Below are 27,713 nucleotides of genomic sequence, written 5' to 3'. Positions count from 1 at the left end.
GCACGCCATAGAAAGTACTGCATGTTTGATCTGAAGCCTGTTGTCCACTACACATTTATATACAACTTTTTAGCACTTTTTAGCATTTGTTTTAAAAGAAAGGAACGACGGAGGCTCTTTAACAGCTTCCAATGCAGTGTTTTTGGATGTCACACTATAAGGCATGAAGAATTTAAAGTTGTAAGACGGCACACAGTCACACACGGCGATATTTCACACCACATGCTTTGTAGCTACGAAGTTTGTCCGAGTGGAAATCAGGCTCCGCGCTCGCAGTGTTTTTGTGTTTGTCAAAATTACTAAACGAAAGAGAAGTGGGGAGATGAAGGCCTGTTCTTAGTGTTTACTGCTGGTCACATTTTCGACAGAGAAAGACTGACATTTTGAGCAGAATAAGTCCTAAATTGTCACTGCTGTGATCCGTGCTGAAGTTCACTTTTTATTAAAAACATGGAGCTGCGCTAAATATTGGCATTAATCTGTCAGGGAATGGATAATAAAATGGTTGCATTCTAGAGAGTCCAAGTTTATCCAAACGTGAAGAATCCTGACTTTACTCTGTGTTCTGTTTGTTCAGGTGAACCAGTGGTGTGAGTCGGGCATCTACCTGCTGGCCTCGCAGGCGGTGGACAAGTGCCAGTCTCAGGAGGGGGCAGAGTCAGCGCTCAGTGACATCGAGAACTTTCTGGATTCAGCCCAGAAGAACCAGCTGACCGAACTGAGAAACCTGCACAACCAGAACGAGCTGGTGCTGTCCGAGGAGCTCAAGGTTTGATTTACGCACTAAAAAGACAAGTGTTTGTGACTGAGGTGACGGCTGCTGTTATCAGGATAATAATGTTATATTACATACATGTCAGTCCAGGCTAAAGATAGACCGATATGAGGTTTTTCATGGCCGAGGTTGTTGCGGAGTGTTTAGAATCCAGTGTTTTTGGGTCGAAAATGTGAAGCCGATTTTGTTTAGTCAATTCAAATTGTATAATTTGCAGAAAACAAACTCATCATCATTCACAAACCTGTTTTACTACACAGTGAATAAGAGAACTGCTTTGTAACATTCTGTGAAGTGTCCTCTTTGAACTGGGTGAAAAGTGTTCAAATAGCTTTGTGTATTCTTTAGCAGCTGCGTCGGCCAAACTAAATATCGGCCTCTGCTGGAGATTTGAGGCTGATAGAAAATATGCTAAAATGTGCAATATATATTGACCTGTCTCTATAATAGACTGTTTCTGTAGTGAAAGTGTACTTTCCAATATTGCAAGTACTATTAGTACTAACAGCTGTCTGTACCAGTTTGACGCCTCAGTTGTGATGATTATTTTAATAATCTATTTAGTAAGATTTTTTTTTTTATTGTACTTTGAGACTTTTTGAATACATTTTCAACCTAATAAAGGTTGAAATATTGTGACAGAATATTTCTAGTTTGATAACATTTACAAGTAGTGTATTATTGATGAAAATCAGAAATGTTTTATTCTGTTTTGACATTTTGTTTTAATATTGTCACAAGTACAATCATGAAAATACAATTAAGATATGTATTATAGTCGTCTAGTCATTATTAATCAATTAATCGCTGCAGCACTATTCACCATGCTGTATAAATAAAGACAACAAACACAGTAAACAGTAATATATGTTCATTTAAAAAGCTTATTTAAGAGATTTGACTATTTGACTTTAGAATTATTACTTCTAGCCTTGGATCTGATTGTTATCACCAGAAAGCACACTCTGAGTCTAATGCTACTTGGCGCCCCCTACAGGCCAGCGTGCTGAAGGCTCTGAAGCGCCTGGAGGACGTGCAGGAGATGTTCGAGAAGAGGAACGTGAGTTTGAAGAGACTCTCTGCCAAACAAACCCGCCCAGTGCAGCCCGTGGCCCCCAGACCAGAGTCCTCCCCAAAGAGACCCTCACTCAGGAACACCAGGAGCACCGGGGGGCCGCAGCGTACGTTTCACACACTTCTGAGCTATATTGTTAGATAAGAATTAAATGGACTATAACATAACAAGCTCGAGATGTCAACATAATACAGTGAATGTGATTATTAATTTCACAATGTAATCGTAAGAACTGAAAACTGATAATCGTGGGTCGTTTCAATTCAATCTGTAATCTAAAAAGTACTTGTAAATGTATACTTTTGAGCTAGACACATACTATTAGAACAGTAATGTATAGTAATGAAAGAAAATTAACAATTTAAAGTTAGTTTTGTGTCAGTAATGAATGAATGAATAATCATTATATTATGATGTTTCTTCTCACTATCAATTTGATATTGTGACATCTCTAAAGACGACACACATTCAATAGCAACAAAAAAATATTAATATAAAGATATATACATTATATATATATATATATATATATATATATATATATATATATACACACATATATATATATATATACATACATACATACATACATACATATATATTAGAGAAATAGCTTGCTCTCATGTACAGGTTTCTTTTTTCTTTTTTTTAAGTTAAAAAAAAAGATATTAGAAAACCTTTAAAAACTTTTTTTAACTTTGTCTTTGGATAAAACAAACCGTGACCAAAAGAAACAATGCATGGTAGCAGGTTATAGTTTTTCACATGTGACACAGATCACAAAAACAAGCCTGGAAAGCAAAAAAAAACTAAAAAAATTAAAAAAATATGAAACACAAGCAGCACATGACATAGGAATATTTTTTTTTTTTTTTTTGCAGCTCTTGCTCGCCGTTTGTCGGATAACACCAATAATGCCAAACCCCCTATCGACAACGATCCCAACAAGAAGAAGAACATCATTCGCAAAGCCAAAGGAGGCATCAAGGTACAATGGTTTTCCAAAACATGAGATTTACACTTACAGTACATCACAAAAGGCTGATAATACATGTTTTTCTCGTGTACCGGCTTTTAGGGTGGTAATATGTTGGCACCTTTTGCTATTCCAATCTTTGCAACTGAAACAAGATGAAAATTATATGGTGTTATTCCAGCTATTATCTTTGAGCTTAAATTTCCTGAGTCAAATCTCTTCTTGTCCCACTTTTCTGCAATTTGAGACGGTCACTCTTGGACCAAACCAAGTCTACATCTGGACTAAACTGGCCTCAAACCACGACTCACCAAGTGAAAATGTACCTTTAATATACTTTTGTAAGGTAGAAAAATACATGTATTACCAATTATTGAAGAAAGTAAATACATTCACTTTGTAGTATTGGTTGTAAAGTTAATCAAATGAATAAAAGTACTCTGCATTTGCACTGCAACATAGTGTAGAAGTCATTATAGTAGTAGCATTAGTATGAGAGGCAATTGATAAGAGCACACAAGACCACTGTTTTTCATATTTTGCATCAGGTAACACTCTTTGCATTGATGGAGGTTCCACTTGAAACCAGTAGAGGGCAGCATAACTTGAAACCAGTAGGGTGCCGCATAATGTACATTACCGTTTCACAAGGTTTATATCCTAGTGGATTTATTCTGGTGACCTAAAGTAATGTGCTTAATGGCCTTGAAACTTAACATGAAAAACTTTTGCATAAGATTTTTTTTTTAATTTTGAAAAAAAAGCAAAAACTAAATGTTAAAGTAGACATGATATTTTTTACTTACCGTATTTTCCGCACTATAAGGCGCAGGGGACTATAAGGCGCATTAAGCCAAACAAAATGTGTACCTCACTCACAAAATCACTTTAAGTTCAGAAAGCATAACCAGAATGAATCCATATATAAGGCGCCCTGGATTATAAGGCGCACTTTAGTTTTTTGAGAAAATTAAAGGCTTTTAAGTGAGCCTTGTAGTGCGGAAAGTAAGTAGTATTAAACTATAACAAGGGTTTTACATTTTCTAAATTGTAAACCGCAGTATTGATCTAAAGAATGTTCAGAACCCGACATGTGCCACTGTGAGTCTTAATGTTTATGAAATAATCATTAAGTACAGTGATGTGGGCGGGGATAGGGGGTAGGGGAAAAAAGGAATTTTGTGAGTGAACACAGGATTACTCAAACATGCAGGAATCAATCAAAATACCACTTTGACTAAACTAACGATGGGGAAACAGTTGTAACAAGATTAAAAGCTCATTAAAGTGGATTTAGCAGAATATATCATGTCTTTTGAACATGTTTACTTTATATCACAGGACACAGACTAATTCTACACATACTAGACTGGCATTTGAACATGAGAAGGGAGTATATGATGTGCTAGACTGGTATGTGAGCTCTCTAGAATGAGGCTCACGTTTCACTGTCCCGGGGCAGAAGACCAGACCAGACCTCTCCCTTTCACTGGATCATGTTTCCACTCAAACTGCAAAGTCAATTCTGTGTGTGTTTAAAGTTATATAATGCTTATGACATATGAGACAAAAATACAATTAAACAATAATCAAATCTGGGGGGGGGGGGGATTTAGAATAATAATAACTTTTTGTGACAGGATATTATGATAGTATCGGGTCAATCCTGTGTGCTTGTACTCATCAGTGTGGGGCTGGTTTCGAAGTGTTTTCATAGTACTCAAAGGTATCTGCAGTGTTTGTTTAAAGTAGTAGTAATGTTGGTATAAGTGGTGATGGTTCTTTGCTTGTGCTTGCATTAAGAGGTTCAAATGTCAAAGTGCGGGCGTGGTGTAAATTTAAGCTACACTGTTACGCAAAATTAAGTATTTTTGTTCGATCTATCGTCCAAAAAAATTGACCTAAATGTAAACTTTATTTTATCTGGCTGTTTTTGTTAAATTTAACTTAATTTTGTCTTTCAGAAAGGTCATGAACTTGAGGTATAAGAACATGTTAGACCACAAGAATGAAAGAAAATTAAAGATTTCACTGTTGTTTGGTCACAGTCTCAAAAATCATGAATAATCATTAAATCGTGATGTTTTTTCTCACAATAATCACGACACTAAAACTTGATATCGAGACATCATTATTGATCATCCCTTATGAGCATTTTGAGAACTTTTTACTATTTGAAAAACAGGACATTTTATTCTCCTCCTTGAGCCGACACCTTAACGTGGTGGAGGGGTTTGAGTGCCCGAATGATCCCGGGAGCTATGTTGTCGGGGGCTTCATGCCCCTGGTAGGGTCTCCCAAGGCAAACAGGTCCTAGGTGACGGGTCAGACAAAGATCGGTTCAGAAGCCTCTTATGACGACGACACAATCAAGGCAGTTCACGTCGCCCGGATCGGCGTCACCGGGGCCCCATCCTGGAGCCAGGCCTGGGATGGGTGCTCCATGGCGAGCGCCTGGTGGCCGGGTCTTACCCCACGGGGCCCGGCCGGGCACAGCCCGAAAGAGCGACGTGGGGCCGCCCTCCCGTGGGCCCACCACCCGCAGGAGGATCCATAGGGGGCCGGTGCAGAGAGATCTGGGCGGCAGTCGACGGCAGGGGCCTCGGCGACCAGATCTCCGGACACAGAGACTAACTCTGGGGACATGGAATGTCACCTCGCTGGGGGGGAAAGAGCCTGAGCTTGTGCGGGAGGTTGAGCGATACCGACTAGATATAGTCGGCCTCACCTCCACGCACAGTTTGGGCTCTGGAACCCATCTCCTCGAGAGGGGCTGGACGCTCCACTTCTCTGGTGTTGCCCGCGGGGAGAGGCGGCGGGCTGGTGTGGGCTTGCTGATAGCCCCTCAGCTCAGCCGCCACGTGTTGGAGTTTACCCCGGTGAACGAGAGGGTCGCGTCCCTCCGCCTTCGGGTGGGGGACAGGTCTCTCACTGTTGTGGCGGCCTACGGGCCGAACAGCAGTGCAGAGTACCCGGCCTTCTTGGAGTCCTTGGGAGGGGTACTGGACAGTGCACCGACCGGGGACTCCGTTGTTCTACTGGGGGACTTCAACGCCCACGTGGGCAATGACAGTGACACCTGGAGAGGGGTGATCGGGAAGAACGGCTTCCCCGATCTGAACCCGAGCGGTGTTCAGTTATTGGACTTCTGTGCTAGCCACGGATTGTCCATAACGAACACCATGTTCAAGCACAAGGGTGTCCATCAGTGCACGTGGCACCAGGACACCCTAGGCCGGAGGTCAATGATCGACTTAGTTGTCGTGTCATCAGACCTCCGGCCGCGTGTCTTGGACACTCGGGTGAAGAGAGGGGCAGAGTTGTCAACCGATCACCACCTGGTGGTGAGTTGGATCCGCTGGCGGAGGAGGAAGCCGGACAGACTTGGCAGACCCAAGCGCATTGTGAGGGTCTGTTGGGAACGTCTAGTGGAGCCCTCTGTCAGTAGGGTATTCAACTCGCACCTCCGGGAGAGCTTCTCCCATGTCCCGGGGGAGGCTGGGGACATTGAGTCCGAGTGGACCATGTTCTCCGCCTCCATTGTTGATGCGGCTGCTCGGAGCTGTGGTCGCAAGGTCTCCGGTGCCTGTCGTGGCGGCAACCCCCGAACCCGGTGGTGGACACCGGAAGTAAGGGATGCCGTCAGACTAAAGAAGGAGGCCTATCAGGCCACTCTGGCTTGTAGGTCTCCGGAGGTCATCGACGGGTATCGGCAGGCCAAGCGAGCCGCGGCTCGTGCTGTCGCAGAGGCAAAAACCCGGGCCTGGGAGGAGTTCGGGGAGGCCATGGAGGAGGACTATCGGTCGGCACCAAAGAAATTCTGGCAAACCGTCCGGCGCCTCAGGAAGGGGAAGCAGTGTCTCACAAACACCGTTTACGGTGCGGGTGGAGGCCTGCTGACCTCGACTGGGGATGTCGTCGGACGGTGGAAGGAATACTTTGAGGATCTCCTTAATCCCTCAGTCACGTCTTCTGAAGAGGAAGTAGAGACCGGGGACTCGGAGGCTGGCTCATCCATCACCCAAGCTGAAGTCACTGAGGTTGTCCGCAAACTCCTCGGTGGCAGGGCTCCGGGGGTGGATGAGATCCGCCCTGAGTACCTAAAGTATCTGGATGTTGTAGGACTGTCTTGGTTGACACGTCTCTGCAACATCGCGTGGCGTTCGGGGACCGTGCCTCTGGACTGGCAGACCGGGGTGGTGGTCCCTCTGTTCAAGAAGGGGGACCGGAGGGTGTGTTCCAACTACAGAGGGATCACACTCCTCAGCCTCCCGGGTAAGGTCTATTCCAAGGTACTGGAGAGGAGAATCCGACCGATAGTCGAGCCTCGGATTCAGGAGGAGCAGAGTGGTTTTCGTCCCGGTCGTGGAACACTGGACCAGCTCTATACCCTCCATCGGGTGCTCGAGGGTTCATGGGAGTTTGCCCAACCAGTCCACATGTGCTTTGTGGATCTGGAGAAGGCTTTTGACCGTGTCCCTCGGGGTGTCCTTTGGGGGGTGCTCCGGGAGTACGGGGTCCGGGGCCCTTTGCTCAGGGCTGTCCGGTCCCTGTATGACCGGAGCAGGAGCTGTGTTCGCATTGCCGGCAGTAAGTCAGACCTGTTCCCAGTGCATGTTGGACTCCGCCAGGGCTGCCCTGTGTCACCGGTTCTGTTCATAATTTTTATGGACAGAATTTCTAGGCGCAGTCAGGGGTCGGAGGGTGTCCGGTTTGGGGACCACAGGATCTCATCTCTGCTGTTTGCAGACGATGTTGTCCTGATGGCTCCATCAAACCCGGACCTGCAACATGCACTGGGACGGTTTGCAGCCGAGTGTGAAGCGGCTGGGATGAGAATCAGCACCTCCAAATCCGAGGCCATGGTTCTCGACCGGAAAAAGGTGGCTTGCCCTCTCCAGGTGGGTGGGGTGTCCTTGCCCCAAGTGGAGGAGTTCAAGTATCTCGGGGTCTTGTTCACGAGTGAGGGAAGGATGGAGCGTGAGATCGACAGGCGGATCGGTGCAGCGGCTGCAGTGATGCAGTCGCTGCATCGGACCGTTGTGGTAAAGAGGGAGCTGAGCCGAAAGGCAAAGCTCTCTATTTACCGGTCGGTCTACGTTCCTACCCTCACCTATGGTCATGAGCTTTGGGTAGTGACCGAAAGAACAAGATCGCGGATACAAGCGGTCGAAATGAGTTTCCTCCGCCGGGTGGCTGGGCGCTCCCTTAGAGATAAGGTGAGGAGCTCGGCCACACGGGGGGAGCTCGGAGTAGAGCCGCTGCTCCTCCACGTCGAGAGGAGCCAGCTGAGGTGGCTCGGGCATCTGTTCCGGATGCCTCCTGGGCGCCTCCCTCGGGAGGTGTTTCAGGCATGTCCCACCGGGAAGAGGCCCCGGGGAAGACCCAGGACACGCTGGAGAGACTATGTCTCTCGGCTGGCCTGGGAACGCCTCGGGATCCCCCCGGAGGAGTTAGAGGAAGTGTCTGGGGAGAAGGAAGTCTGGGAGTCCCTGCTCAGACTGCTGCCCCCGCGACCCGGCCCCGGATAAAGCGGCAGAAGATGGATGGATGGATGGACATTTTATTTACTATGGCAACGGTCCCAATGTTTGTATCATTCTGAAAGCCATGATTGGAATGGATGAGATTTAGTGCTGTATTAGAAGCATGGATCTGTTATTAGAACCCCTGTGAAAATAAATCCTTCAAATGTTTCACTCATCAAAAACATACCTGGAGTTGGATTTAGCTTCATTTACTTTTTGTTTGATGAAGCCTCAAAAAATACTGTTTTATGTAGAGCTCAGAGATCTTCTACACTATTTTTAGTCCATGAATCATTATCAGACTGTTCATTACAACTATGTGCCTGCGTCAGCTCTATCTCTGACCTGACTTGTCCGTTACTTCATATTATACACATTATTCGAAGACCGACCTAAGGCAAGGCAAGGCAAGTTTATTTGCAGAGCACATTTCATACACAAGGCAATTCAAAGTGCTTCACAGCAGGAAAAATGCATTCAAATCACAAAGACATTACAGAAACAGAAATACAATAAAATTAACTAAATTAAAAATTAAATAAAGAACACCTAGCCACAAAGGGTAACGTGTTTTCGGAGTCCAACTCCTTTTTAAATCCTTTTTAAATCAGTCCAACTGATTGTACGTACTTTTACACGTCTAACGTGTTTTGGAGTCCAACTCCCTTTTAAATCAATCCAACTGATTGTCTAAACTAATAAAATCACAAACAAAAGAGAAGAGTGCAAAGAAAAAATCCTTTCAGTCATATGCGCAGCTAAACAAAACTGTTTTTAGCTTAGATTTGAACATTGTCAGAGTAAAAGCCTGTCTCACATCTTCAGGAAGACTGTTCCAGATTTTAGCTGCATAAAACTGAAACGCAGATTCCCCATGTTTTGTCCTGACTCTGGCACCAGCAGGAGGCCGGTCCATGTTTAGTCCTGACTCTGGCACCAGCAGGAGGCCGGTCCATGTTTAGTCCTGACTCTGGAACCAGCAGGAGGCCGGTCCATGTTTAGTCCTGACTCTGGGCACCAGCAGGAGGCCGGTCCATGTTTAGTCCTGACTCTGGCACCAGCAGGAGGCCGGTCCATGTTTAGTCCTGACTCTGGCACCAGCAGGAGGCCGGTCCATGTTTAGTCCTGACTCTGGCACCAGCAGGAGGCCGGTCCATGTTTAGTCCTGACTCTGGCACCAGCAGGAGGCCGGTCCATGTTTAGTCCTGACTCTGGCACCAGCAGGAGGCCGGTCCATGTTTTGTCCTGACTCTGGGCACCAGCAGGAGGCCGGTCCATGTTTAGTCCTGACTCTGGCACCAGCAGGAGGCCGGTCCATGTTTAGTCCTGACTCTGGCACCAGCAGGAGGCCGGTCCATGTTTAGTCCTGACTCTGGCACCAGCAGGAGGCCGGTCCATGTTTAGTCCTGACTCTGGCACCAGCAGGAGGCCGGTCCATGTTTAGTCCTGACTCTGGCACCAGCAGGAGGCCGGTCCATGTTTAGTCCTGACTCTGGCACCAGCAGGAGGCCGGTCCATGTTTTGTCCTGACTCTGGGCACCAGCGGGAGGCCGGTCCATGTTTAGTCCTGACTCTGGCACCAGCAGGAGGCCGGTCCATGTTTAGTCCTGACTCTGGCACCAGCAGGAGGCCGGTCCATGTTTAGTCCTGACTCTGGCACCAGCAGGAGGCCGGTCCATGTTTAGTCCTGACTCTGGCACCAGCAGGAGGCCGGTCCATGTTTAGTCCTGACTCTGGCACCAGCAGGAGGCCGGTCCATGTTTAGTCCTGACTCTGGCACCAGCAGGAGGCCGGTCCATGTTTAGTCCTGACTCTGGCACCAGCAGGAGGCCGGTCCATGTTTAGTCCTGACTCTGGCACCAGCAGGAGGCCGCTCCATGTTTAGTCCTGACTCTGGCACCAGCAGGAGGCCGGTCCATGTTTAGTCCTGACTCTGGGCACCAGCAGGAGGCCGGTCCCTGAGGTCCTCAGAGTCCGAGATGGTTCATATGGGACTAACATATCCAAGATGTACTTTGGTGCTAGGCCATGGAGAGACTTGTACACAAGCAGAGCTGCTTTAAAGTCTCTTCTCTGAGCCACAGGAGCCAGTGCAGAGACCTGAGAACAGGACTAATGTGATCATACTTCCTGGTTCTAGTCAGGACCCGAGCAGCAGCGTTCTGGATTTACTGCAGCTGTTTTACAGCTCGTTTGGAGAGGCCAGTGAGCAGGCCGTTACAGTAGTCTAATCTACTGGAGACAAACGCATGGATAAGTCTCTCCAAGTCTAGGTTAGAATATATATTTTTGATTTTGGCAATGTTTCTTAGATGGTAAAAAGCTGCTGATGTTTTTGATTTGACGTGGCTGTTAAAGTTCAAGTCTGAGTCCATTATTACCCCCAAGACCTAAAACATGAAATTCCAAAGCAGTACACAAGAGCATATTTAAAGGACAATAACGAGTACAAATGATGCATATTTGCTTTAGATGGCAGCTAGAAATGTTGCACCAGAAATGTTTTCTTACTACCCCTGTCTGTATATCTTAATACATTTGTATTCTTATTTTACTTTTACTTCCCATAGTTGTAGTAGTGATAGAAGTGGTGGCTTCAGTTCAACATCCTGTTATTGATCAAACAGACAATCTTTATTTAAAGGGCAAAGCAAACACTGTTCACAGATGCATTGTAAACCTAGTCTTTCCTGTCCAATTAAATATTAACCCATGGTGGACTGATATGGGTGAAAAATACCCCACTCCACAGTTTGACAGTTGTTTGCCATGGTTTACAGTGCAATAAAACTCTAGGTGAGTCCAGTTTTAGAGTACCTGTTGTAAATATAAATATAGTTTTATACCTATCAAGTCGCTATTTGTGGAGGAACGTGGACAAATCTGTAGAAAATTACACGAAGTGACATCACACCAGTGAAGTCTATGCATAATTACACAAAAGAAACAACTTTTTTGACCCTCTAAATGTTAATTGAACAAAATAAAGGCGACCTCATACATTTTTATTTGTCAAAATTTGAAAAACAAAACAAAAACATGGCATGAGATAATTGATTCCTTGTGATTACCTAGCGTTACTCTATGTCATCAATTACAAACAGGAAGAAAAATTATAAACCTAAAAAAAAACTATTCTGTGATATAAAATGTGTATAATTTTTTTGCAATTGCATTTTATTTAATGAGTAGGCCACTTTAGGTACTCCAAATAAGTACATCTGTTTTTTATTCAACTGTTTATGTCACATTAACTTTACTTTATCATTCAGAAAGTTTGATCTCATACAGCTAGTCACATAGTTAAGAATGATTTCACTGTCTCATTGTTAATTGCGAATAATCAATCGTACAATCGTAATGATTCTTTTTGCAATAATCGTAAAAAACAAAGTGATATATCGTGACACCCGGAACTCAGACTACACAAATCCTAACAAAAGACTGGACACAGCACAAATCAGGTCAAAATGGAACAAGGTCCTGACCAGAACCGACTAGGTCTAAACCAAGACTACGCCAGGAATAAACTAAAGGACTAATATTTGTATCAACCAGCTGGACTTGAGTCATCCAAATGTCTGTGTACACTCCAGTCATCCCTTCTTTTTCCTGTGTGTTGTAGATCGAGGTGATGCACGAGGGCAGCCAGGGCGGGTCCACTCAACTGGTGCTGACCAATGAGACGGAAGAGAGTCTGTCCAACCGACGCAGGTGAGGTCACAGCGCACACTCCTGGGGGCTATTGTTGGAAGGAAAGAGGTGAGGGTCTTTTGAGAGCATTATCCACTGAATTGCCAGGGATCAGATGACAACACAATATTCTATGGTATTGAAATGTGGTCGGGTTTTCCTTTGTCTGTTTTCAGAGTAGTTCATGCATGTTTTGAACGACTCCCCCCCATCCCCCATACACACGCCCACTCTGTACTTAGTTCTCAGATTTTTTAATTTATCAGATTTTTTAAGATCCAGCATTTTTTCACACATAAAAAAGTCCACTTCTATCCGTAAGTGCAATAAATGGGAGGTTTTGTCTTTAGGAGTTTTTGTTTATAGGAGATCTTCTACTGAGAGTGTTTTTCAGACTTCCTATAAGTGATCTGTTCTGTTCTTCTGTATCTGCCTCTGTATCTACCTGTGTTGCAACAATGAAATTTCCCCATATGGGACAATAAAGGATTATCTTATCTTATCTTATAATAAAGCGGGGATGTTTTGCACATTTTTACCAAGATCTACACATGTAAAAAAAACAAAAAAACATTAGAAGTCATTAAATGTATTTAGCCAAATTTAAGGCCCGGAAAAGCATTCAAAATGTTTAATTTAAATTGAATTTGCGTAGGCATTAAATCTAAAAAACATTTTGGCAACATAGGAATATTCAATGAGGTGGAAAAACTGCTAAAACCCAATCTTTTATCAACATATCTTTTCTTTCTGTGCCCATCCCAACAACGTTACAATGTGTCCATGACAATAGATTTTTCATTCAGATATATTTTTGGCTTTAATCCCAGATATTTACTGGATTTATTTCATCTAATCCTGTTAATACTAATGTAAATCAACTAATCTGAAATGTTAAAGATGTGGTTCAAGAGGAGGCGGGAGGGGGGGGGGGGTGAGGGGGGATGATGACCCGTGCTTGCCCTTATGACGCGGTCTTGCCCCACCGCCCGTCAGTTTGGAGATTCGCGGAAAGAAGATAGTCTGTAATATAGCTAAACACTGCGGGAATCAATCAAAACACTCTGGGTACATATATGAAGCACAAATAGCAATGTAAGAAGGTTAAAAGCAGTATGAAATCAAGCGTAAAAGACAGGTGTGGATAGGTGCGTAGGAGAGGAGACAAATCTTAATCAATGAAAACAACTGCGAGATAGATTGAGAATGTGTATAACTGGTTGCTTTTTATTATTATTTTGATTTCACTTTTTCACACACATTCTTACATCCACTTACTATTTGAAAAGGGGGGGGGGGGGGAGAATCAATCGCTTTTACATTTTCAATTCAATTCAATTTATTTTTGTAACGCCCAAAATTGCCTCTGAGGGTGACAGTGAAAAATGAATCAAACAATGTCTGTGGTGGCGAGGGACGATGTCCCAGAGTCCTCTGTCCTTAGACCCTCCTTCTCGGCCAGGAAAAACTACAAAAAACCTCCTTGGGAAAAAGTAGAAACCTGGAGGAGTTCCAGAGTGAAGGAGAGATCTGACTCTCACAGACGGACGGACGTGAGGGAGACTGGAGCTGGACCCACTCTTCAGGCAGATGAGGGACCGTCTGAGTCGAGCTGGACCCACTCTTCAGGCAGAAGAGGGACCGTCCATACGGGGCAGGGACCACTTCACCAGGAGAGGAACATCTGGGTCCTCAGGAGTGAGAAAAAGAAAAAGAAGGCGGTGAACAGTTTGAAATTTGTTTTAAAAATGTAATATTATTTGATAGAATAAGTAGTCAGAAGAAGAGGCTGCCTTACTTCCCCCAGCATAGTTGCTCCTAGGGCAGCGTAGCTGAAGCTGTGGGTTTATATTTCTTTTCCTAACTGGTCTGACCATAAGCGATTTCAAAGAGGAACGTATTAAGCCTGGACTTAAATGAACAGACTGTGTCACAACATTTCACAACAACCCATTTCACAACAACCCACAACAAACTGAGAATTTCGACCTGATTGTAGTTTGTGTGGACACATCGTCTAACCTGTAGTACTTTTCCATACAGCCGCAAAGACATTGTTCCCATTGTGTACTTATTTATTTTAATCGTGGACTAAAATTAAAGGCGAGACACAAGGAAACGTTTTATTTTTATAGTTTTGCTCAGTTTCCTCTTTCACTGTAAAAGCTTTCATGTGAAAACAGTGTTAAATCTGTAGCTAAAGATGTTTGATCTATCGTTTAATCAACTTGCATGTATAGACTTATATATATAACTTCAAAGGCAGTTTTCTAAAAAATGCATTTTCTTACATATGGGACATAAAGACGAGCCCTTAAAGTAGCTCACACAGTAAACTTCATAATCTTGGACTTAACCAGATTTTGACGCATCGTACGGAAGGATTTGTTATTATCTAGTTCTAAGCCTGATTTATGAAGGTTTTAACTCCAAAAAATTTAAATCAAATCTAGTTTACTCATATACTAAATAAGATCACTTTTTTGTATCTTATATCTCAACAAATTAAAGCAAGACATATAAACCTGGCTCTATCAGTTTTTTTAGATTTGTATGTCCCAAATATGTTTGAACATGTTTATACTTAAAACAGGTTTTTGTTCCTATTCACCAGCAGTGCACGCCTTAAAGTGCCTCTGACAGTTTGAACCACTCATTGAACTAAAATGCAGATAAGATAAATATATTTTGAGTTTAGTTAAAAATTATAAACATTTTATCCCTGAATAGAAAGGTTTATAATTTCATTACCGCCACCTACTGTAGTTAGACTATAGACTTTAGACTTTATTCTCCAGACTTTACCCATGGTAATTCGTCTCCCCGTCATTTAGACTGTTGTACATATACAACAGGTGTAAATACACCAAATAAAGTCAAAATTAGACTTTATTTGGTGTATTAAAAGCAACACCACAACCAACCAATGAATGTATTTATTTACTTTTATAATGTATTCGTACTGGTGCATAACAGATTTGACTTTAGTACATGTTAGTCGAACACGACACAATACATGTATTCATGTATTTGAGCTCATAAAACGGGATTGTTTTTTCGATACTGTTTCACTTTTGTATCTTTTGTATCGGCCGTCACCTTTGTGTTAGAATATGCTGCGCGTGTGGCATTTCACAAGCTCTGTCAGCAGACGCCTCGGCACATTTTTCCTCTGTCACTCATTTAAAGTCATCAGACATTTAAATGGCTTTATCATCATGTCTCATACAGCCACTATTTTTTAGCACGATCAGTCATTTTTGCATTGTGAGGTGTTTCTGGTCTCGTTGCCTTTGCCCTGCACTCATGTTTGTCATAGTTAATAACAGTGACGGTTGCTCTTATGACAGAGAATTTCATAATTTCAAAAAGTTCAATTGCTGATCTCAGTTTCAAAATATCACTTTGCAGATTAACTTGTGTGCCACGATTTGATGTTATGGATGACATTCTTACTTTTTTACAAAAAGTCAATATGCAACTTGTGAAGACTTTGGATCATTCAAAATGTCTAATATTCTGTATGAATTGTTAATTACTCTGCTAATAATCCTAGTTGACTCTTTTGGTGATTTAAATTGGTGGAAATTAACTTAAAGGTGGTTGTGTTATATTAAACTGAATTATGTCATCACTTTTTGAAGCTATAAATATCTCACTTTTGCTGACGGAAAAGAACTTTAAACCTCTCATGATCTTCCATGGAATTCTCCCTTGCTCCACATTTCAAACTATTGTCAGTTTACAATGTCACGAGGTCAACACAAAATGGGTAAAAATAATTTATTTTAGCTCAAAAATATAAATAATATAATGTATTGAAATGAGTGTCAATACTAAATAATTGCAAAGATTATAGTCAGGTGAATGCATAAAAACAAGTACAAAGTGAGCTCTTAAAATGTTACTTTATTACTTTTTTATTATTATTATTTGTTACTATTTATTTGATCCCCGTTTTTTCAGTTTATTCTAATTTACGTTAAAAAGGATTTCCTTTAACTCTTTCTGCCAAGTTAGTATTATTTGCTAGTATTTTTGCAAATGGTTTTCAATTTGTTGTCTCCCTTATAAATAGGAAAGTGGTTATGATAAATCTGATTTGCTCGATAAATGCTTGTGTTTTGTCAGATTCACAATGGCTGCAGTTGGACTAATGCTTCCTTCCTCAAAGAGTTCACAAGAGTCTGCACATTCTTTCACAGCATTAAACCTGTACAAGATAAGATAAGATATCTTACATATCTGTTCAATTACAGATGTTTTATGGTGAGACACTGCCACTGGCTATACGAACAAATCCTGAATTTAGCGACTTCTACGAAGTGTACTAATGTGTACACATTTTTAATAACATATTTTTTATCATGTTAGTTTTTTTCATATAAAGGTAAGTAGAAATAGTCAAAATTGCACTTATTGGATGAAAGATGAAGAGAGCCATCTTTTGAATTCTTGGTTCATAAGCTTATCTTAAATTACAATTCAGACCTAAATTTAGACATCAACAAATCCTCAACAAGTCATTTGGTGTGAAGGCGCAGTGCCACATATTTTTATAAACTGGAATCTAAACTAAATCTACTGGTGTTAAATGAAATAACAAATATTTTTAGGTGCAATTTAGCTGTTTCCATGTGAAAGTAAAACAATACAATACAACACATGTATTCTTCCTGATGTGCCACAAGATCTTGCAAGATAAAATTGCCAAAGTTGTGCACATGTGTGGAAAATGAGCCTAATGAGATTTTTAAGTATTTACATTTGGCTCGGGCAAAAAATGTAATAAATCAAGCAACGGTAAGATACGTTTTGAAAAGCAGCATTTCTACAATGACTTTAAAATTATAATTTGGTGCAGCCAAATAGACATCACTATTGTGTGTTTTGTGACTGTAAATATTAGGCTGAGATTAATCAGGCGCTGCACACTGTCTTCACAATAGACATTCCATTTGACTCTAAAAGTATGTTTACATAGGGCATAAAAGATGGATACCTGTGGAAAGTACTTTTCACAACAGCAATAACTAAGATATGGATCACATTGATCAAACAAGGACTGGAATCACTTTGGACATTTATAAAATAGAAAAAAATTATAAAATCATCTAATTGTCTAAAACAGTGGCCACCAACCCATCAATTGTGATCTGGGACAAAAAAGAAAGCCTTTCCCCTGAGCGTTACCATGGGAAAGGCTTCGGCGGGAGGGGGATGAGAGGGGGAGGGGGGATGGTGACGCGTGCCTGCGGTTATGACGCGGTCTTGCATCCACACCCCGTCAGTTTGCAGATCCAAGGAAAGGATATAGTCTGTAATATAGCTAAAAACTGTGGGAATCAATCAAAAAACACTCTGGTTACATATATGAAGCACAAATAGCAATGTAATTTTGCATGTTATGGGACCTTTAAAGTGAAATGAAAAAAAAAGCAGTTTTAATGGCAACCACTCGGTTAGGGAGTGACGCAGATTTCAAAACCTACATCTGTTATTGTGGCGTGAAAATCAGGTAACCCAATTGGAAATATAACATCTGATTTTATCTTTTCCATAAAGGCGATGAAATCATGTGTCCAGCATTCAGAACATTGAAGAAAAAGTGAATCAACTTTGAATTTATATGACTTTTTGGAACGCAGTGCAATCTGATCTTAATGGAAAACAGCCTCATTAGAGAGCATTAGTATTGATTACCCAGATAGGCCTTTTGTGATGTAGGGCATGTTCTGGTCTGCCAAAAAGTGTGACTGTTGTTACTTTGTGAGTGCGTTACGGGCCTGTGTCTTCCTCTACGCCTTATGTTTCCTCTTCTGATGTCAGCGTGGTTCTACAGTTACATATGTTCGTCCGTCTGCACATGCTCGAACCGTCTCAGTCTGGAAATTTTTGCTCCAAAACATCTCACACTTACATTCTATCCATCCTCATCACAGATAAAAAGAACATAAACATCTTGACTTTTCTGTAGAGTGCCAGTTTAGTCCTTTGACCATTGCCAAAAGCAGAGTACGCCTTTAGAACTTGACCATATATAGCGATATCTGTGAATTGATTAGGTCAGATAGATGGAAGTGATTCATTAAAAATTGGACTTAAAATGTTATCTTGTTTTGGGAATCAAGATTTGATTAGATTTTTGAAAAGTTACATGCTTAGTTCAATTCAAGTGGCGACCTTTTCTTTTTTTTTGGAAAGGCAGTGTATAACGCTTTTCCAAACACTCAAAGTCACTTCACAATTATGTGCTTCATTCAGTCTTTCCATACTTGGTGATGGTAAGCTTCTACTGTAGCCACACCTGCCCTGGGATAGATTGACAGAAATGAGGCTGCCCTTCTGCATCGGCTTCACTGAGCACCACACACATAGTATTCAAGTATGCATTTGAGAAAACAAAAAAGGGGGTGGAGTCTGTGCTGTCTTTAGAGATGAAATAATTACCCGCAGGTTGTCTTTTGGGGTGTTTTCATCATTTGAGTATGTATCCTTTAAAATGGAGCTAAAACGGTCTCCATCCATTCTCTTCATTGTTTTATACAAGCCTCCCCAGCACTGCCAAAGTTTTATTGATGATTTTACTGAGATGCTTTCAGTCATATGCACAGACTTTGATGGTTTGGTCATTACAGGTGATTTCAATGTGCATGTTGATAATATTTGTGACAGAAACGCTAAAGAGCTTGATGCTGTCCTTGAAACCTTCGGTCTTACTCAGCATGTGAGAGGCCCCACCCACAGCAAAGGACACACTCTAGATCTCATAATTACAAAGGGGGTAAATATTTCAAATGTTAACGTGATCGATGTTGCTCTGTCTGATCATTTCTGTGTCTTCTTTGACCTGTCTGTTTCTCCCCAACCTCCGGTTGGTCCTGCAGTTGTTCAGAGGAGACACATAAGTGATGGCACAGGTGCACTGTTTATGGAAATGATAAACTTTGAAAATGTCTCATGTTCTAATGTAAATGATTTGTTGAACTCTGTTACATCTAGTGTTTTGAATGTTCTGGACACCATCGCCCCTATAAAGGCTAAAATGGTTAAAAATAAGCAGAAGGCGCCGTGGAGAAATGATGATTCGGTCAGGGCACAGAAAAGGGAGTGCCGCAGGGCCGAACGGAAATGGCGCAAGTCAAAGCTCCAGGTTCAAAAAGAGATTTACAAAGAAAAGCTGAACATGTACAACCTAATCTTATGTAGAACTAGGGAAAGATATTTTTCTGAAATAATTGGAAGCTGCAGTAACAACTCGCGTGTCCTGTTTGCCACAGTAAACAGATTAACAAACCCTCCAGCTCAGCTGCCGTTAGAACTCATTTCCACATCCAAGTGTAATGAGTTTGCATTATTCTTTAATGACAAAGTTCAGGGCATTAAAAATGCTATAAATCCCACAATGCAAAAAATTACCCTAAAACCACCAAGACACTTAGAGCTAACTCACTTTGCACCAGTAACTGACAAAACTGTCCATGAGATCATCACCAGTCTGAGTTCATCTACATGCTGCCTTGATGTGTTACCCACCAGATTTCTAAAGTCTGTGCTGAACAGTTTGTTAGCACCATTCACTCACATAGTTAACATGTCGCTTCAATCTGGAACATTCCCAATGTCTTTGAAAACTGCGGTCATAAAGCCTCTCCTAAAGAAGAGCAGTCTTGATGCCGCAGTACTGAGTCATTACCGGCCCATCTCTAATCTGCCATTTTTGGGCAAAGTCCTTGAAAAGGTTGTTTACCAACAACTCACAGATTTCCTCTTAATAAACAACTCATTTGATGTTTTTCAGTCAGGTTTTAGACCTCATCACAGCACTGAGACTGCTCTTGTCAAGGTGACAAATGACATCCGCCTGAACACTGACACGGGCAAAGCCTCAGTCTTAATTCTGTTAGATCTGAGTGCTGCTTTTGACACTGTCGATCATGGGATCCTCTTACAGAGACTAGAGGACTCGGTGGGCATCACTGGCACTGCCCTAAACTGGTTAAGGTCCTATCTGGAAGACAGGAAGTACTTTGTTGAAATTGGTAGCTGTGTCTCAGACCACATGACCCTGACCTGTGGAGTGCCCCAAGGGTCAGTCCTGGGTCCCCTTCTGTTCAACCTCTACATGCCGCCGTTAGGTCAGTTGATACGCAGTGAAAATGTGTCCTATCACAATTATGCAGACGACACTCAGATCTATGTTTCACTATCGGCAGGTGACTATGGACCAGTAGATTCACTCTGTCACTGCATCCAACAGATCAGTGTGTGGATGCAAAACAACTTTCTCCAGCTGAACTCAGACAAGACTGAAATAATCGTTTTTGGCCCACAGAAACAAAGAGAAAGTGTTAGCGGTCACCTCCAGAGTCTCGCTCTAAAACCTACAAACCAAATTAGAAATCTGGGGCTAATAATGGACTCAGACTTGAACTTTAATAGCCACGTCAAATCAATAACATCAGCAGCTTTTTACCATCTAAAAAACATTGCCAAAATCAAAAATATAGTGTCAAAACCAGATTTAGAGAGACTTATCCATGCGTTTGTCTCCAGTAGATTAGACTACTGTAACGGCCTGCTCACTGGCCTCTCCAAACGAGCTGTAAAACAGCTGCAGTACATCCAGAACGCTGCTGCTCGGGTCCTGACCAGAACCAGGAAGTATGATCACATTAGTCCTGTTCTCAGGTCTCTGCACTGGCTCCCTGTGGCTCAGAGAATAGACTTTAAAGCAGCTCTGCTTGTGTACAAGTCTCTCCATGGCCTAGCACCAAAGTACATCTTGGATATGTTAGTGCCATATGAACCATCTCGGACTCTGAGGACCTCAGGGACAGGCCTCTTGCTGATGCCCAGAGTCAGGACAAAACATGGGGAATCTGCGTTTCAGTTTTATGCAGCTAAAATCTGGAACAGTCTTCCTGAAGATGTGAGACAGGCTTCTACTCTGACAATGTTCAAATCTAAGCTAAAAACAGTTTTGTTTAGCTGCGCATATGACTGAAAGGATTTTTTCTTTGCACTCTTCTCTTTTGTTTGTGATTTTATTAGTTTAGAAAATCAGTTGGATTGATAATTTTGAATTTAGTTAATTTTATTGTATTTCTGTTTCTGTCATTTCTTTGTGATTTGAATGCATTTTTCCTGCTGTGTGAAGCACTTTGAATTGCCTTGTGTATGAAATGTGCTCTACAAATAAACTTGCCTTGCCTTGCCTTACACTACTTTTCCCTTGAAGTCCCCCTGCGTGAACCAGTGACTTGTCAGGTCTCCCAGGTCCGCAACTGTACACCGCTGTAATGTATCACGTGATCAAATTAATTCCTAGCAATCATTTATTTCAAACAAATTTACAATATTTGGAGTGTTTTCAGTGCTTATATCCAATTTTCAGTAACATGTGTGGGATTCTCTCTGCGGACCCCGTACTATCTTGTCTGCTTGTAAGGCGTCCTGCCCCATTGTGACCCCAGTGGTCTCCGACCCAAGTAGTCACCAGGCCCTGCTTAGCCTCTGAGATCAGCCAAGATCAGGCATTGACAAGGCGGTATTATGGTATCATGGTTTTCCAAGACATGCATGTTACATTTGCACAACACTGAAATGGCAGAGGACATCGCATGTTAGCTAGTCCATTTGGTTTTATGTAAATGCCCCTAAGCATCCGTATGTTCCACGTTGATGTGGCAGACAGAGCAGCGCCACCTTCACCGCAGTACAGTACAAGTTTGACAGAAATCCTTTGGACATTCTCTCCACTTGTGGGTCCGTAGCCTCCTTCCACAGCACCCTTACATCATCTGCATGCCCGTGCGACGTTATCATACGCGCATAAATGCACGGGTGATACCTTGTAACAGCTTCACCCGAAAAGTACACATAATCCTGAGGCGTAACTCCAATTACCTGCGCGCACATACCCATGAAAACATCATCGATGTACATGGAAGGGTTCAGGATTTGCATAACTTGGTAAATTTTTGCCGCTACATCTCCAGAAACGACATACCCGGCCCCGCTTGTGTAATCCGGATAGGAAACCCATGGGTACAACTTCATAGGGACGTGATATTTGCTTTCTATGCGCCTGATCGGGGGTGCTCCTCTGTGGACATGCCCCACCCAAAAGTTTGACACATGCTTTTGCTCCAAACTCCTTAAATATCCGACCATATTAGGCATGTGAACAAAAATATCATCATCGCAGGACATGACAAATTTGGCTTTCGGACAGTACTTTGTTGCCCAATGGAACTGCATAATCAACTTGGTGGTTAAGTTATGAAATGTATCCATAAAATTCTGCTGGATAATGTCATTGTAAGCCCAAGCTTCACTTTCGACATTCTTTTGACTTCTCCTTTGCCGCAGATCTGGGTGCACTCCTAGAACAAACACAATTTTGACATTTGCGTTAAATTTTTCTTGAATGTAGTCCTCGTTGCCCCAAGTTTTTCTGATTTCGTGTCGGCGATCATCATTTTGCGGAGACGATTTGACAAACACGAGCAAGAGGATATCATTACTGTTGCTACATTTTTTCAACTGGTTTATAAGGTATGGGTGCAAAGGCGAAGGGTCTAGAGAATTTCCAAAACTCCGCCTGTGGCCATTTGTATCAAGGTTGTAGGAAGAGTTCAGGAAGTTGTGATTGTTGACCAGGAAACGGTAGGAATAGGAGCGCACATGGCTTACAACGTGATGGTCCAAGTCCTCCCAGCAGAGCATGACAATTGAGAGAACCAAACCAGTCGTCAGCAATCGAGCTATCTGGATTTTCTTAATGCAGCGTAGATTCACAAACATCGTGGACAAAAATGACTCAAAAGTAATTCCTTTGGTTGTACGTGGATAATGGCTTCGGACTTCTTTCGACAAGTTTCAGCCAAAGTTGTCAAGTTCAGTCAGGTTTTGTCCTCCTACGAAAGAGTCCAGGTACTGTGCAGGTGATGGAGAAGGATGGAAGAGTTCTCATAGTGAAAAAAACACCAACTGGGACCTATTGCAATTGAACATTAGCATTCTCTTTCAGCCATGTTTTTAGGAGGAATGAAGGTTGGCGAGTCTTTGAACTGGTGTGATCAGGCACCTGAAAGAGAGGGGGAAAAAAGTTACATCACCTTTTACTTGATGACATCAACATTAGCTAGCTAACTAAAGACCAACCGGGAAAATTCGTGGGCTTTGAACTTGTGGGCTTTAAACACCAAAGTTGTTGGAAAGATAAGGACTGTGTGAACTGTAAGGTACTGGTTCTGGTTTGTAGAAGTCACTGCTTGGGAGTCCCTGCCAGAGCACTACTTAAGGCCAGGATGGATGATCGGAAGATCGGAAAATGAGAAGATACGATGTGCTTTCGGTAGCTTTATCTTATGCTCACATTTACACACAGACTGTTGTTGGTATTCCTATTTGGGAGTTAAATACACTTTCACTCCCATTTTATGCTCCTTCGGTTTTGTCCTTGTAATGGACAATTTTGGATTACCGGATTTTCCGGATTATAAATCGCATCTTTTTACATAGTTTTGGCCGATTTATACTCCGGAGCAATTTTTATGTGATATTATTTGTTATTTTCACATTGACAAACACAAACTTGTTAGCATGTTCTTTATGCTATAGTTATCTGAATAACTGTTAATATGTTACGTTAACATGCCAGACACTTACGACAGTTTGTTGTCTGTGCGTTGTTGTTCTCTAATCTGTTATTATTTTAAATTGCATTTCAAGATGTTCTCGGTCTTGGATTTTATCAGATACATTTCCCCCAAAAATGTGACTTATTCTCCAGCGCAACGTATATGTTTTTTTTCTTCTCTATTATGTCGGTGTAATCCCTCATTCGTCCAGGCGTGTTCCATAGTAGAAAAAGCTTCAGTTGTAGTCATCTGGACTCAGGAGGGCTCAGATTCTATCTTCCTGGTATCTATAATGGAATACTGAACCCCTGGAAAGGTAGAGGACCAGGACCAGGACATTTAGATGCTAATCAGGTACTCAGGGTGGTTGAGCCAGGGTCTCACAAAGACAAAGAGGATTCTAATAGGCCATTAAAATTCTGAATAGGCTAGCTCGGTGGATACAAGGGGGGAGTTTCTGTTGAAACAGACAACTCTTTCTACTTCAGGAAGGCTCCTCCCAATGGGCGGGTCTTACCACAGAACAGTATTAATATCGGAGTTCTCGATCTAAATTCTTTTATTGACAATGACTCTTGGATGAGAGTCGAAACGTCTATTTTTTCAAACTGAGTCCAAATGACTACAACTGAAGCTTCTCTATTATGCCTTTTTTGGCTGTAAAACTAATATGTATACTGTATGTTCAACAGGTATAAATACACTGAATAAAGTCAAAATTGGAAAAACTCAAGAACCTGTCATATGCATGTTTACATTGAGAAAAAAAGGAAAAGTACAGGAACTAAGTACAGGAACTAACTTAGAAAAAGCAGCTCAAGATCTTTCTATTTAAAGAAGCGTTGTATGTATTTGATTTAACTTGTCTTCCTACATGTTCTTGTTGCCTTTTGTAAAACACTTTGTGTTTTACAAAAGGCTATCATAAGTGGTTATGATAAATCTGATTTGCTCGATAAATGCTTGTGTTTTGTCAGATTCACAATGGCTGCAGTTGGACTAATGCTTCCTTCCTCAAAGAGTTCACAAGAGTCAGCACATTCTTTCACAGCATTAAACCTGTACAAGATAAGATAAGATATCTTACATATCCGTTCAATTACAGATGTTTTATGGTGAGACACTGCCACTGGCTATACGAACAAATCCTGAATTTAGAGACTTTACTGATGTATACCAATTTTGTATAATATTTATATATATTTTTGATTATGTTTTTCATTTAAGGCAAGTAGAAATAGTAAAAATTGCACTTATTGGATAAAGGGAAAAATGAAGGGATTCATTTTTTTTCCTTTTTTCTTGGTTCATTAAGCTTATCTTAATCAATGTGTGTTAAAATTTAAATTTTGCCTATCATTTTTGGAGTTAAAACTCAAATTCTCTTATGATGTCCCATTTTGTGTGAAGGCGCACCGCCAGATTTTTATAAACCGGAATACTTTTTAGGTGCAATTTAGTTGTTCCCATGTGAAAGTAAAACTGATGTGCCACAAGATCTTGCAAGATAAAAACTGCCAAAGTTGTGCACACGTGTGGAAAATGAGCCTTATGAGATTTTTAAGTATTTACATTTGGCTTGGGCAAAAACTAAAATAAGCGACGGTAAGATAAGTTTTGAAAAGCCGCATTTCTACAATGACTTCAAAATTATCATTTGGTGCAGCCAAATAGACATCACTATTGTGTGTTTTGTGACTGTAAATATTAGGCTGAGATTAATCAGGCGCTGCACACTGTCTTCACAATAGACATTCCATTTGACTCTAAAAGTATGTTTACATAGGGCATAAAAGATGGATACCTGTGGAAAGTACTTTTCACAACAGCAATAACTAAGAAATGGATCACATTGATCAAACAAGGACTGAAATCACTTTGGACATTTATAAAATCGAAAAAATATATATAAAATCATCTAATTGTCTAAAACAGTGGCCACCAACCCATCAATTGTGATCTGGGACAAAAAAGAAAGCCTTTCCCCTGAGCGTTACCATGGTTTTTAGCACGTCTGTATCGACCATAATCATGCAGTATTTTGTAACCAGACTTTGTAACCAGACTTTGACTTTGAAGTAAAACTGGTTTACAAATTTTGTTTTACTTGTTTCACCATTTGACAGTTTTACTTCAAAGTCAAATGGAGAGAAAAAAAGCAGTTTTAAAGCTAAAGTGACACAGATTTCATAACCTACATCTGTTATTGTGGCGTGAAAATCAGGTAACCCAATTGGAAATATAACATCTGATTTTATCTTTTCCATAAAGGCGATGAAATCATGTGTCCAGCATTCAGAACATTGAAGGAAAAGTGATTCAACTTTGAATTTATATGACTTTTTGGAACGCAGTGCAATCTGATCTTAATGGAAAACAGCCTCATTAGAGAGCATTAGTATTGATTACCCAGATAGGCCTTTTGTGATGTAGGGCATGTTGTGGTCTGCCAAAAAGTGTGACTGTTGTTACTTTGCGAGTGCGATACGGGCCTGTGTCTTCTTCTACGTCTCATGTTTCCTGGCCACTCTGACCTAAGCGTGGTTCTACAGTTACACATGTTCGCCCGTCTGCACATGCCCGAAGCGAACTTTAGCTCCAAAACATCTCACACTTACATTCTATCCATCCTCATCACAGACAAAAAGAACAAACATCTTGACTTCTGTGTAGAGTGCCAGTTTAGTCCTGAATAAAAGCTGAGTACGCCTTTAAAACTAGACCAAATAGCAATGTCTGTGAATTGATTAGGGTCGAAGAATGCCTGATGCCGTCACCGGCGGGACGTTCCTTGATTTGGTGACGCTACATAACAACTACCTTCCGCCTTTGGTCCTTGGATCATGTGGCGAGGTAAGTGGAGAAATACGTATGTTGTGTTGTGTGTGTGTCTACTCCTGAGCCTAAATAAAGCTACCAAAAGCACCTCATCTCAACCTTCCTGGCCTTCAGTAGTGCTCTGGTAGGCACTCCCGAGCAGTGACTTCTGCAAACCCAGAACTAGCACCTTACAGTCCGCAGTTATCTTTCCTACAGAAGTAATACATTTAAAAACTGGACTCAAAATGTTGTCTTGTTTTGAGTAGATTTACTGAACAGTTGACTTTTTTTCCCCATTTCAAGTTCAACACGATGTTTCTATTTAAAATATAGTAACGGGATTATTGTCAAAATGTGCTTAAATCTGCTCTCATTTAAAGCAATTTTGCTAAAGCTTAGTCATAGTTATGTTACATTATTTGAGAGAACATTCAAATTTACAGGAATATTTTTATGGCATAAATTCAACTGTCAAATCTAGCTTGTAAAATACAGCTTAACTTTTTTTTTAAAAGATATTTTGTCAAATTAAAGTTATTATTCAATCCCAAGTGAGAGGCCAATCATAAAATGCACTAAACGTATATGTTTTTCAATGTTAAGACAACAGACGATGTTGCATGTTGCCTGGATACAACTTAGATACACATTACAGATATAGTCCAAAATGTAGTAAATCGCAGTTTTAAAATCAACCGCTACAACCCTCAAGTACGTGCTTTTTTCTGTGATTATCTAATCCAACTAAGACTGAATTTGTCTCAGTTTGAATTCATATATCTCAGACAAGTTTTCCCTGAAACTATCCCTCTGTATGTGTTCCCAAATCAACAAAAGTAAAAAGAAACTCACCGTTATGCTTGCAGTGTTTGCTTTGCCATGTTTAAGTTACATTTAGTCCACAAGTTATTCTGGTCCCGTTCACAGGAGCTCGTCTTTGGAAAGTTGTTGCAATGCCTGGAGCTGTAGCTGTGTGTGAGTGAGAGTGTGAAGCAGAGCATGGGCGAGGGCTTAACCACAGGGGAGGGAGGGGCAATGGGAGGGCCAATGGGCAGGCCCTAAGACAAGCTCCTCCCGTTGTCAATGATGACTTCATACAGGTCAGTGGAGTTAGAAGTAAAAGTGCAGTAATATTAGTGGTTGAAGTTGTTTTTGCAGTGGAAGTAGTAGTAGTAGTAGCAGTAGCAGTAGTAGTTGT

General features: G+C 41.6%; 2 protein-coding genes across 2 annotated transcripts in view; one reads left to right on the top strand and one right to left on the bottom strand.

The window, feature by feature from the left end:
* mcf2l2 (MCF.2 cell line derived transforming sequence-like 2) overlaps window positions 1–27,713 on the top strand; it is a 132,114-nt gene that overhangs the window by 21,029 nt on the left and 83,372 nt on the right. Inside the window, exons 12-15 of the mRNA XM_072438211.1 lie at window positions 578–769; window positions 1,773–1,956; window positions 2,732–2,838; window positions 11,980–12,068. Coding sequence (XP_072294312.1) covers window positions 578–769; window positions 1,773–1,956; window positions 2,732–2,838; window positions 11,980–12,068 — 572 coding nt within the window. The remainder of the gene's footprint in view (window positions 1–577; window positions 770–1,772; window positions 1,957–2,731; window positions 2,839–11,979; window positions 12,069–27,713) is intronic.
* Window positions 21,262–27,471, bottom strand: b3gnt5a (UDP-GlcNAc:betaGal beta-1,3-N-acetylglucosaminyltransferase 5a). Its single transcript, XM_072438212.1, has 2 exons — window positions 27,368–27,471; window positions 21,262–23,139 (listed from the first exon to the last, which is right to left on the bottom strand). The coding sequence occupies exon 2, from the start codon at window positions 22,854–22,856 to the stop codon at window positions 21,693–21,695; it is 1,164 nt and encodes a 387-aa protein (XP_072294313.1). The 5' UTR covers window positions 22,857–23,139; window positions 27,368–27,471; the 3' UTR covers window positions 21,262–21,692.

Source organism: Eucyclogobius newberryi, unplaced genomic scaffold (genome assembly GCF_026437365.1).
Source record: "Eucyclogobius newberryi isolate DKJ021-1_F unplaced genomic scaffold, fEucNew1.0.hap1 SCAF_9, whole genome shotgun sequence".
NCBI lineage: Eukaryota > Metazoa > Chordata > Actinopteri > Gobiiformes > Gobiidae > Eucyclogobius > Eucyclogobius newberryi.
Note: the sequence above shows the minus strand (reverse complement) of the source record. Positions and strands in the feature narration are given on the sequence as shown.

Coding starts and splice junctions, on each gene's coding strand:
- b3gnt5a (XM_072438212.1), bottom strand. CDS start 22,856: ATGTTTGTGAATCTACGCTGCATTAAGAAAATCCAGATAGCTCGATTG.